At 39.7% G+C, this 13,376-nt stretch overlaps 1 protein-coding gene across 4 annotated transcripts in view; it reads left to right on the top strand.

Moving 5' to 3' along the window:
- The window catches only part of LOC106052743 (A disintegrin and metalloproteinase with thrombospondin motifs 7-like), a 50,098-nt gene that overhangs the window by 19,393 nt on the left and 17,329 nt on the right, over positions 1 to 13,376 (top strand). For all 4 annotated transcript variants that reach the window (XM_056004970.1, XM_056004972.1, XM_056004971.1 and 1 more), the window contains 4 exons: positions 1,852 to 1,969; positions 6,206 to 6,376; positions 10,051 to 10,189; positions 12,836 to 12,955. In XM_056004970.1, the coding sequence (XP_055860945.1) occupies positions 1,852 to 1,969; positions 6,206 to 6,376; positions 10,051 to 10,189; positions 12,836 to 12,955 (548 nt within the window). The remainder of the gene's footprint in view (positions 1 to 1,851; positions 1,970 to 6,205; positions 6,377 to 10,050; positions 10,190 to 12,835; positions 12,956 to 13,376) is intronic.

The raw sequence follows: 13,376 nt of genomic DNA, 5'->3' as shown, positions 1-13,376 counted from the left end.
TATTGTCTATTCTTCTGTATGTGTGTGTGTGTGTGGGGGGGGGGTCGCGGCAGAGTGGGGGATATTAAAAAGGGGTCGCCGAGCCTAGAAGGTTGAGAACCGCTGCCCTAGGCGAAGTGAATAAGGCGGCCCCAGATGAAATAAAAAAATAAAAAGCGAAAAAAAAAAAAGCATTGTCTAAGATTCCGAAGATTAAGTATGGTACTCTGAACGCAATGTTTCACTGGACTACGAAATCCATTTTCAGCCTTCATAGTTTGTTACATCTAGTGCCGAACAAAGCCTTTTGTTTGTTGAGTGTTGTTAGGATATATTTATCTAGTTCAGTGATGCCCAAACTACGGCCCGCGGGCCAGATCCGGCCCGCGAAGTGGCTTTAACCGGCCCGCCTAAACATGTTTACAAGCACTTCATTGAGTAGACAAACGTTTCACTAATAAAACAAATGAAACCGATCTTACATAATAGCCATACGTGTGTACGTAGGCCAAATAGTGCTACGGGTTTATAATAAAACTGTATAAAATGGTTTATTCACTATTTCTTTTCTTTTTTATCTATTCGATGATGTGGCCCGCGACACGAGTGTCGGAAGTTAAACTGGCCCGCCGGCCGAAAACGGTTGGGCATCACTGATCTAATTGATAGATTTAGGAAATTTAATGAGTAGTAATCTTTTTCCCGTGTAAATAAATCTATTCAACTTATTAACAGTCTTTGTAATCCTTTGAGAGCGTCTGAGAAGCCGAACAGTGGTATCAAGTGATCTAAGTCCAACATGAGTATTGTTATGGCACCATTAGGAGTTAATTATTTGTTTCGGAAATAGGGAAAGTTTTTACTTAGTGACAATGACGTAACTTTAAAAAGAAGGATAAGGTTTTAGAGCCGGAGCGAAATAGAAGTCGACATCAGCAGACGGCCTTCATGTCATTGTAGAAATAAGTAGCCTTTTATGAACGTAGCTGACATTCGATGGTTCCCTTCATTGTTATTAAACTTGTTCGATGTTCAATATTAGCGTCGACTAACTTCTGTTAAATTAATTGTTCGGCTTTCGCCGGTGTTAGTGGATTCTACATTTCGTTAAGTGTTACCTCCATTTGGTTTGTTCGCATTCGACACCGCGGAAGCGCTTAAAGCAGCGGTTCTCAACCTTTTATGCTCGGCGACCCCCTTTTACAATCCCCCACTCTGCCGCGACCCCCCCCCCCCTCACACACACACAGCAATAAAAGAAAAGACAAAAACAATCCATATTTTCGATAGTCTTAGGCGACCCCTGTCTAATCGTCAATCGACCCCCAAGGGGGTCGCGACCCACAGGTTGAGAACCCCTGGGCTTAAAGTATTGAGTGATCTAATCAGAGCTAAACAGTGTCTACTTCCTTTTCGTCTTCTGCTCCTGTAGTCGGCAAAGGCTTTTTTTGGGAGTTTAAAACTTTAAATGTGTATCCAGTGATCTTTGTGAGGTCTTCCCAGATATGTGTCTTCCAGTCCAGATGCCATCTTCTGCCAGATTTTTCCCTCCATGCCAGTTAGGGCGAAATGGCACCTAATTCGACTTTAATATTTTATAATTATTCAGTAATATTATACTAATATTATCATTTCTAATAGATGAAATAACACTCGTGATATCACAATTTACTTAGCCATTTAGCGCGAGCAACGACGTGTTTACACATCTGAAAGATCATACCCCAACTTATCCGCAGAAGAAAATCAACCTAAACCAGTGATTCCCAAAGGGGTCTATATAGACCCCCCAGGGGTCTACGACGACTTCCAAAGTTTGGGAATCACTGACCTAAACCTATGTTCTAATAGCCCAATCGTATTTTCTCTTAGGGGTTACTAATAGTGACTCAATGTGTCGAACAGACGGAAGGAGCTCTTCTGTAATAGAAGATCGCAAAGGCTACTCTACCACTACTATAGATACGGTAGCACACGAACTGGCACATAGGTAAACCTTTGCTAAAAGAACAGTATTTAATTTGTTGGAAGGCATTCATTATTCTACGTTTTTTTTTTTAATTATATAAATTGTACAAGCATTAAACATCTCTATGTCCATTGATTTGGTCCAAAGGTTTTATTGTTTATTTTGACTCCACCTCCCCGGATTTTTCCACTTCCAATAAAACGACCGACCCTTCCCCCCCCCTCACACATAAACCCAATCGTAAAACTCTCCCATATAGTATTCTGACGAAAACCCAGCACTTTTACCTTTTACTCCCATGTGAAACGGCCCGCATTGCGACGCTTCTCGTTCATACTCACTATGAGTTCAAGTGTCTATTACTTTGATTTGGAACGGCCGAATATTCTGCCCTCCCTCGCGGTTATGTCTAGCACATGGTGTGATATGTGCTCTGGACTGTCATCTAGACTATTCTGCGCTCCCTCGCTAATGTCTAGCACATGGTGTGATATGTGCCCTGGACTGTCATCTAGACTATTCTGCGCTCCCTCGCTAATGTCTAGCACATGGTGTGATATGTGCTCTGGACTGTCATCTGGACTATTCTGCGCTCCCTCGTTAATGTCTAGTACATGGTGTGATATGTGCCCTGGACTGTCATCTGGACTATTCTGCGCTCCCTCGTTAATGTCTAGTACATGGTGTGATATGTGCCCTGGACTGTCATCTAGACTATTCTGCGCTCCCTCGCTAATGTCTAGCACATGGTGTGATATGTGCCCTGGACTGTCATCTAGACTATTCTGCGCTCCCTCGCTAATGTCTAGCACATGGTGTAATATGTGCCCTGGACTGTCATCTAGACTATTCTGCGCTCCCTCGCTAATGTCTAGCACATGGTGTGATATGTGCCCTGGACTGTCATCTAGTCTATTCTGCCCTCCCTCGGTTATGTCTAGCACATGGTGTGATATGTGCCCTGGACTGTCCCGGTTTCCAAGCCTGCCCTCCGTCCCTCTAGAAGTTTGGGCAAAGATGTCATGATGTTTAGTTCTGAAGGATCATCCCAGATATGTACAATAATGTTAGGTCATATCTTGGTAATCAATTATTTTGTTTGATATCGAGTTTGGTAAATAACTTCTAGATTTTTGACGGGTATTGTTGTAAGGGCGGAGTTTTTCCCCTTAGATAAGATTTGTTTTTTTTTTTATGATTTTTAAATTTGCTTCTTAGTTTTAGATCTCTAATACATGTCCATCTAGATCAGCGGTTCTCAACCTTTTAAGCTCGACGACCCTTTTTACAATCCCTCACTTTGCCTCGACCCCCCCCCCCCCCACCCTCACACACACAGCAATAAAAGAATAGACAAAACAATCAATATTTTCGATGGTCTTAAGCGACCGCTGGCAAATCGTCAATCGACCCCCAAAGGGGTCGCGACCCATAGGATGAGAACCCCTGATCTAGATCTAATCATAATGAAGTAGACGCTCCATTGAACAGAAGACAGTCGTATAAGCTGAAGAGGAAGTGCTAATATTATTTTATATCATCTTTCAAAAACATATTGGGTAGACATAGCGAATAAAGAGTTGTAGGCCTCTGTATGGTAAATTTAACAGCTGTGGTTTCGATCGGGAAAGGTGCTTAGTTGTTCTAGGCACACGGAAAATAATATCCGGTTACATTAGTTTTGTCGTCCATGGCAAATGGGAGAATCAGTGATAGGTGAGTCAATCAGTGAATCAATAAATCAGTGATAGATGAGTCAGTGAATCAATCAATTAGTGATAGGCGAGTCAATCAGTGAATCAATCAATCAGTGATAGATGAGTCAGTGAATAAATCAATTAGTGATAGACGAGTCAATCAGTGATAGGTGAGTCAATATGTGAATCAATCAAACAGCGATAGGTGAGTTAATCAGTGAATCAATCAATCAGTGATAGGTGAGTCAATCAGTGAATCAATCAATCAGTGATAGGTGAGTCAATCAGTGAATCAATCAATCAGTGATAGTTGAGTCAATCAGTGAATCAATCAATCAGTGATAGGTGAGTCAATCGGTGAATCAATCAATCAATGATAGACTAGTCAATCAGTGAATCAATCAATCAGTGATAGGTGATTCAATCGGTGAATCAATCAATCAGTGATAGAAGAGTCAATCAGTGAATCAATCAATCAGTGATAGAAGAGTCAATCAGTGAATCAATCAATCAGGGCCTTTGGCCTATATAGCGATTTCTAAAGTTTATACGAAGCGAGAGTCCTTAAACAGGATACTGTTGAAGAAAACAGAAGGAATCATTAAGATTCTGTAGCACGTCATTGGCGAAAAATAGTTCTAAGTGTACAGGCTTGTACTTCGAATTCCCAAAGGCATAAATTGTTATACATATACCAGAAGAAAGCCGAGTTAACACTTGGATTCTGTTGAATAGTCATAGGGCCTAGCTGTGATTTAGGGCATCACGAAAATGGATGTCCTTAACGCCTAAGCTTCATTGATATATCTTATTCGCAATATGTACTAAATTTTTTTGAAAGTTATAGCAAAGCAACGTTACTGGAGATTTTCATGCGTGGCGGGAAAACTATAAATAGATAGCTTCTTGGTGTAACCGGTGTGCAAAGTAAAGGAAGTGTCGGTAACTTCCGCTTACTTTTTAAAACATATGATCATTTTTTGATTGCACTTTTTAGCACCGCAGAGACATTTTTTTCCAAGCTCTTCCGTTTGCAGGACAAAGCAACGGAATTCATTCACCAATCGTAAACAAACAACATTTAGCCACGTGATAATAGTGATAAAACAATGGGGGGAAAAAAACTGTCACGTGACAGCATGTGTGTATTACGTCATTTGTATAGAAGAGATAGAGAACCACGTGGCTAAATGTTTGCTTACGATTGGTGATTGGGGTCCGTTGAATATGGAGGAAGCATAAGACTTTCACTCTCTGACTTTCTTATAAAAGTAAAATCCCCCTTGTAGACCTCGCGATCTATAGGGTAAGGTCATCTGTTTCTTTGGCCAACGGTTAACGAGCAGGCTGTCATGTGGCCAGCACAACAAGCAACCATCTTGGCTTTCCCCAACTTAAGTCGGGTACCCATTAGATTTGGTTGGATTCAGAGGCGCCCTAAAAAATCGCGAAATTCAAAATTCCTGTCTTCGCCGAGATTCGAACCCAGGTTTGGAAATCAAGCGTTTAACCACTTATACACCGTGCCCCTCTTATTTATACTTAAAAGCAAAGGGGCAAATATCGGAAATAAAGAGGATTTGTTACTAAGAACTGATATGTATTGCGATAGTTTCATTTCGTTGGATATGTCGTCTCTGCAGAGGGGGAAGGGGTGACTGCAGTGTGGAGAGGGGTGACTGCTGTGTGGAGAGGGGGAACTGCTGTGTGGAGAGGGGTGACTGCTGTGTGGAGAGGGGGAAATGCTGTCTGGAGAGGGGGAACTGCTGTGTGGAGAGGGGGAACTGCTGTGTGAAGAGGGGGAACTGCTGTGTGGAGAGGGGGACTGCTGTGTGGAGAGGGGGAACTGCTGTGTGGAGAGGGGGAACTGCTGTGTGAAGAGGGGGAACTGCTGTGTGGAGAGGGGGAACTGCTGTGTGGGTGACATCGTTCCAACTATAGCTTATGACCAGGCCTCCATTATCATTTTTATGAGATTATTCATTGTCTGCAATTCACTGTCCTTGACATTGTTTAGTTTATCGTGACATTCTTCAAAAATGAATTTTGCCCGTTCTTTAATTCACCATCCTGAACAGTATTAGATTCGAGTGAAAGCCTCCTGTAGGTTGTGGCGGGCTATGAGAATTAGATCTAATGAGTAAAATATTCCAGGACATCCTGGAATTTCAGGAGGCTGCCGACACCCTGATAATATCTCACTGTCTGATGGAAAAATAGAAAGATTTATGAGACTCCATGGTATTTTAAAGTCCATTTTTTTTTCAATTATCTCTCTTTGCTAGGAGGTATAGTGGCTGAGCGGTAAAGCATTTAGCTTCCGAAGTGGAAGTCCCAGGTTCGAATCATGGTATTTTAAATTTTGGGACCTTTGGGCTCCTCTTAGTCTAACCAGCTCTAATGTGTACCTGACATTAGTTGGGAAAAGTAAAAGCAGTTGGTCATTGTAATGCATGGAGCGGAGAGTATACAAGGCAGCCAACTGAGTGAAGAGGAGACGGACTTTTTTTAGACAACCGTACTATGAGATTTAACTTTATGAACACATTACATTTTGCAGCCTCTCAGCCAAGCACGACGGAGAAGACAATACCTGCAAAGCTTCAAAGAGATTCATCATGGGTTCTTCTGAATTGAAAAAAAGGCCTGGGACAGAGTATAATCCCTGGCGGTTCTCTTCCTGCAGTGTCAAATACTTTACCAGCTTTTTGAAGGAGAAAATGAAGACCAGGTTGGTTACTACATTGTTATGAAAACATTTGTTGTTGTTGTTGTTTCAACTAAAGATCTGCTTGTGGCTGTTGAATTTCGGTGGTGCAGTGGACAGACGGGGACGGCGAAAAGAAAATCTAAATCGACCTCCGGCGGAAAATGGTTATGTCTGCGCTGGGTTTGGCAAAGTATGTAGGTCGCAGCTGGGGCCCCATAGCCACGGGGAATACTGCATTCCTTATTAATCTTCAGACTTGAAGACACGCCTTGTTATTTACAGAGCTTATATCAACTCCCTCTGTTGATTCACTGACTCACCTATCACTGATTGATTGATTCACTGATTGACTCACCTATCATTGATTGATTGATTCACTGATTGACTTGCCTATCACTAATTGATTGATTCATTGACTCACCTATCACTGATTGATTGATTCACTGATTGACTCGCCTATCACTAATTGATTGATTCATTGACTCACCTATCACTGATTGATTGATTCACTGATTGACTCGCCTATCACTAATTGATTGATTCACTGACTCACCTATCACTGATTGTACATGTTATTTCTCCCGTTCCCAATCTCGGAAAAAACTGAAATACTGCAAATTTGGAAGTTTCTTTTACCTGCCAGCGTAAGAATGAAAAAAAACAACAACAACCAACTAGTGAATTAATTATTGTCAATTAATTATTTTGTTTGGTATCTTGAACTCAGGTTGAACTCAGGCCGGTCACTTTATTTTTTAACAAATACATTTAAAAAGCGATGACCCAGATACGCCCTTCTTTCTTCACCCCCCCCCTCCCCCAGCCCTTCCCAACTGGTGCAGACAGGTGATAGGGATCATAGCGTATTGGAAAAGCTAAACCAAAACAGTTGGTAAAAATATTTCTAATCGAACACGTTTATTATTGTTAGTCTAGGATCCAGATTTATTACAAATCTAAATATATGACTGATCCAAACTAATTGATACAACTACACTTAATATAAACTCTGTTGTTGTTTTATTTTCAAAAAAAATATTTTTTTTTGCTTGTTATTAGGTTGTGTTTGATTTTGAGTCTGTCTTTACAATCCTATACGCTGAAAAACTGACATTTTAAAATAGAATTCGGTATATGTAGTTTGCTTTCGTTATGTCTTAAAGCTGCCAGGTCGTGAGGTTTGCGCGCTGGACTGTCGTTCGGATTTATCGATGGTCGAGGGTTCAAATCCTGCCCGCTCCCATCCCCCGTCGTCCTGCGGGAGGTTTGGACTAGGAAGTAAACTATCTTCAACTCTGAAGGAACATCCGAAACATGTAAAACATTTTACAAACATTTTACAAACATTTTACAAACATTTTACAAGCTGTTAAGCACTTAGTTTAGTTTCGAGGCGCACTTTAGTACACGGACTTTGAGCGCGACATTTTAGTGTCACCCTTGTATGAGATTATTGATGTTTGTATGAGATTATTGATGTTTGTATGAGACTATTGATGTTTGTATGAGACTATTGATGTTTGTATGAGATTATTGATGTTTGTATGAGACTATTGATGTTTGTATGAGACTATTGATGTTTGTATGAGATTATTGATGTTTGTATGAGACTATTGATGTTTGTATGAGACTATTGATGTTTGTATGAGATTATTGATGTTTGTATGAGACTATTGATGTTTGTATGAGACTATTGATGTTTGTATGAGATTATTGATGTTTGTATGAGACTATTGATGTTTGTATGAGACTATTGATGTTTGTATGAGATTATTGATGTTTGTATGAGACTATTGATGTTTGTATGAGACTATTGATGTTTGTATGAGACTATTGATGTTTGTATGAGACTATTGATGTTTGTATGAGACTATTGATGTTTGTATGAGACTATTGATGTTTGTATGAGACTATTGATGTTTGTATGAGACTATTGATGTTTGTATGAGATTATTGATGTTTGTATGAGACTATTGATGTTTGTATGAGACTATTGATGTTTGTATGAGACTATTGATGTTTGTATGAGACTATTGATGTTTGTATGAGACTATTGATGTTTGTATGAGACTATTGATGTTTGTATGAGATTATTGATGTTTGTATGAGATTATTGATGTTTGTATGAGACTATTGATGTTTGTATGAGACTATTGATGTTTGTATGAGACTATTGATGTTTGTATGAGACTATTGATGTTTGTATGAGACTATTGATGTTTGTATGAGACTATTGATGTTTGTATGAGATTATTGATGTTTGTATGAGACTATTGATGTTTGTATGAGACTACTGATGTTTGTATGAGATTATTGATGTTTGTATGAGACTATTGATGTTTGTATGAGACTATTGATGTTTGTATGAGATTATTGATGTTTGTATGAGATTATTGATGTTTGTATGAGATTATTGATGTTTGTATGAGACTATTGATGTTTGTATGAGACTATTGATGTTTGTATGAGACTATTGATGTTTGTATGAGACTATTGATGTTTGTATGAGACTATTGATGTTTGTATGAGACTATTGATGTTTGTATGAGATTATTGATGTTTGTATGAGATTATTGATGTTTGTATGAGACTATTGATGTTTGTATGAGATTATTGATGTTTGTATGAGATTATTGATGTTTGTATGAGATTATTGATGTTTGTATGAGATTATTGATGTTTGTATGATATTATTGATGCTTGTATGATATTATTGATGTAGACTTTTAGTTTAGTGACTGTCTAGACTGTGTCCTATTCAGTAATAAAGTTAGGTAATGTGCTATTTCATGTTTGGGCTCAGTGATACTGTATCGACTCCTCTCTCTGACGGTGTTAGGTAAGGATTGCTCTCCCACTTGTAATTCACTCTCTACACAGTACACCCAAGCATCTATGATTCTTACCAAGGTAATAGAGAATATAGAAATACATTAACTCCAATTCACACATACATCATATCGAATCATGGATAACGAAGATGAATTATTTTTATTATTATGTTAGAAACGAACGAGTAGTCATTCTCTGGCACTGCCAGGGTCGAGTTTCGTTAAAGTGAAACAAAATTCATCGTAGTCCCTTTATCAGTTTCCACCGAGGAATTTTCTGGTGATTATTATTATTATTATTATTATTATGTTAGAAATGAACGAGTAGTCATTCTCTGGCGCTGCCAGGGTCGAGTTTCGCTAAAGAGAAACAAAATTCATCGTAGTCCCTTTAACAGTTTCCACTGAGGAATTTTTTGGTGATGTGGCAGGTCTGCAGAAGTACCGCCCTCTGACAGGCAACGAGGATGTTCCTAGGAATGTTAAGGGCCTTGAATGTGTCTGTGAGGTCAGTTGTTATTATCCCCTCGGTTGATATAACAATAGGGTATATTGTTATTTTGGACAATTTCCATAGACGCTTAATCTCCAAGCCTAGGTCCCCATATTTTCTTTGTTTTTCTATCTCAGTTTTTCTTAAATTATGAGACAGTGGTACCGCGATATTATTATTATTATTATTATTATTATTATTATTATTATTACAGTGCTCAGTTTAGCTCTACCCATTTCATTCCCACTTCCTCTCGACTAAAACACAAGTCTTGCCTAAGTAACTCTAACTTCAAAGGAGTAATGATACGAAGCTCTAAAATGTAAACTCTATTTAGTATATATTGTAAATGTGTATATGTCTATTCCAAGTCGAGGTTACACCTGTCTCGTCTACGCTATCGAAGCATCTGCAGACATTCCAGATGTATCTGATAAACTATTGGGTCAGTTGGTCAAACCTGATCAACAGTGTCAACAGTTGTATGGAAATAATTCCTATTATTGCAGGGTAAGGTAACACAACTCGATAACAGCCCAATTTAATTAACTTCTTTCCTGCTAAGCAGCGTTATCACTCATATCACGCATGGCCTGCTTAGTCACCTCATCATGCATTGACTTCTTAGTCACTTTTATTTCCTACTTAGTCACTTCTTTATCATTGATAGTCATCATATTAATTACCGAGCCCTTCATCTTTGCTCCTTCACAAAATTCGCTGAGGCTGAGGCTGTCCTTGCTCTCAGAGAAGTCAGATGTAAATGAGTATTTCAGAAAATAGAACAAATTGAAAAATACTGTAGATATAATTTATTAATATAAATGTAAAAAAAAAACAACAACAAAAAAATGATAATCGATTTTCGTAGGGAAAAGAATGAAAATGATATTGTTTCTGTAGCTGAAGAGAATATTGAAACAGTGCACATTTTTGAATACCTTGTACTATCTTAGACAATAAATTAATTTTTACTGCAAATACTGATTATTTCAGCCAAAAAGGGCAGCAAAAGTTACGATTATTTAGAAAAATTAGTTCCCTTTCAGACCATGTGGTCTACAGGGCAGATGATGTAAAGGTCATCAGTTTCTGTGGCCTATGGTTAACGAGAGTGTTATGTGGCCAGCACAATGACCAACCACCTTTACTTTTCCCTAACAAATGTCAGGTAGCCATTAGAACTGGGTGGACTCAGAGGTGCCCAAAGATCCCGAAATTAAAAATCCCATTCTTCACCAGGACTCGAACGCCGGACCCCGGTTCGGAAGCCAAGGGCTTTACCGCTCAGCCACCGCACCCCAACTTAGAAAAATGTCCTCATTTAATGTTAGCGAAATCCTTGGCGATGTTTTATATCGCACGCATTGGCGGCATTTTAAGTTGTAATATCACTGCCTGGTTTGGCAATCTGAACTTAAACAAGCAAAACATCTTAAAATTCTTTTTTTTTAAAGAACGCTTATCTAAAGGAGAAAAACTCCGCCCTTAATATCATATCTATATCTATCAATAATGTATAAGTTATTTACCTTATTCGGTCTCAACCAAAATAATTAATTACCAATTAATAATTGACAAATTAGGTATATTTTTATTGATTTATTAATTTATTCTTACCCTCGTCTCATGTAAATAAAGTATCTTTTTATTTATTTACAATCAGTTACTTTATTGCTTTCTTTTACTTAGCTAGGTTAATTCGTTTAGTTGTGCTGTTCATCTGTTCACGCGACTCTAGCCCCTTGGTCACCATCATCATCATCATCAAACTCCATTAGAGTGAGGGCTTGAGAGGCTCAAATCCTCTCTTGCAAAAGGTCTGGACAGAAACCCTGCTGTCTTGCGTAGGGGACAGTGCCCGCCGACCTCCTCGTGGTGTCCCCTGGTAACTGGAGTAAGTCCACCGTTTGCTCTCAGGGTGGTCTGAAAAAGGCTAACGTTGCGGGAGCCCCAACTTTCCTTGCAGGCTCTCATGCTCTCCTGGTGCAGAGTTCTGCTGGTGAGGTCTGGGTAATGCAAAGCTCTGATCGACTTAACCCCTGCACGCTCGTATTGTGTAGGGATTTGTGTCAGTCGGGGCTTTAGCAGCTGAACTGATCAGCCGCCGCCCTGGAGACTAGTGGAGGGTCAAGCCATCAAAATTTGTGGGCCCTAAACTGGTGGCTTTAAAAAAAAAAGGTCTCCTGCCTCACTCCACTTTCGTGGATTAAACCCAGCCCCTTGGTCACAGACTGAGGAGCACAAATACGACCCACCCAGTAGCGTTGCCATCTGGCTACTGTATAAACTTCTCGTTTGCTGAGGCCTGTCGGCGCCGCACGCTAACACTGGTATGAGGCTAAACCGACTCGCATGTTGGATTTGTCTTAGCAAAGGTGGAAGAAGTTTGGCCTTTTCATATGGCAGGAATATAAGGTCCACGACTCTGAAATATAAAAGGGAGGTAATGACTACAACACTGAAGACTTTTCTCCATAACCAATCTTTTTCTTGATGTCAGTCAGAGGGGCACGTGAAATATTTAGGTTAACAGCAGGGGCGGACTGGCTATATGGGCATTCGGGCAAATGCCCGGTGGGCCGGTACCCAAATTGGCTGGTAGGGCCAGGAAAAGGCCGCATGGATGCCATTAAAGCAGGCATCAAATTGTTAAAGCCTTATAAAACTTTATAAAAAGGCCCTCTGCGCGTTGTGTTAAAAAAATGTTCACGGACTCTACAGTGTAATACTATTTTAATGCTACACATTTTCGTAATATTGTGATAGCCTACATCCGTAGACAGTGCTACAAGTAAGGCTTCACCCTTTTAGGGCCTACACATTTAGCGATTAATATGCAACATAATGTCTATATTTGTATCAAGATTTAGAGTTCACTGTATGCTTGCGTATCGATACATTATCAAACTTAACATAACGACTTAGAGGACAGTTAGGTCTAGAATGGTATGCCCATCATATGATATGCAAGTTATGGGCCGGATTGTATAGAAAGGCCCGGGCCGATTTCGACAACCAGCCCGACCCTGGTTAACAGTAACTGGTATGGTATAAGTAGAGGCACTTTGACATTGACACACAGACCAAAAATGACTAAAAAATACAATAAGTAGCCAAGCTGTAAATATCATAATTTTATTTTTATTAAATCAGGCTTCCGAAGCTAAAAGCTCTCTCAGTGACATCTGCCTCTCCATGTTATGTGCGGATTTTTCAAAAAAGATTTGTAGCCCGCAGAGAGCACTCATGGGGACATCTTGTGGCGATGGAAAGGTAAGCTTTGATCAATCCTCAATATATCTCAGAACAGTTGCTCAACCACTGGTTGCCTTAGGATTACTGATCGGTGAAGAGACGCGAAGACAATGTGGTTGTTGAACTAGAACTAGCAATACAAATCTAAGCCAAAAGAAAAACTTAACAAAATGTGTTTGCGGAATTAAATTTTTTTTTAATGTTTGAGAGGGCAGTAAGGCTTCGTGGCCCAAATGTCCTTTGTTTTACTTGGACCTGCAGGGTCACATCTATGCAAGTTTCTATACAGTCGTTCACCCCTGCAGCAGTATTTCTTTGGGTTTGAACTTCCTTCTTCTTCCTTCCTTCTCTCATTTAGCCCTTGTTATGTGGAGAGAGAGAGTAGTCCTTAACGGAATGCAGGCACGACATGGCCTAAAATTGTGCCGATGTGCCTAAA

This window comes from Biomphalaria glabrata, chromosome 11 (genome assembly GCF_947242115.1).
Source record: "Biomphalaria glabrata chromosome 11, xgBioGlab47.1, whole genome shotgun sequence".
Taxonomy (NCBI): Eukaryota; Metazoa; Mollusca; class Gastropoda; family Planorbidae; genus Biomphalaria; species Biomphalaria glabrata.
The sequence above is the reverse complement of the archived record's forward strand: the minus strand, read 5'-3'. Positions and strand labels throughout refer to the sequence as shown.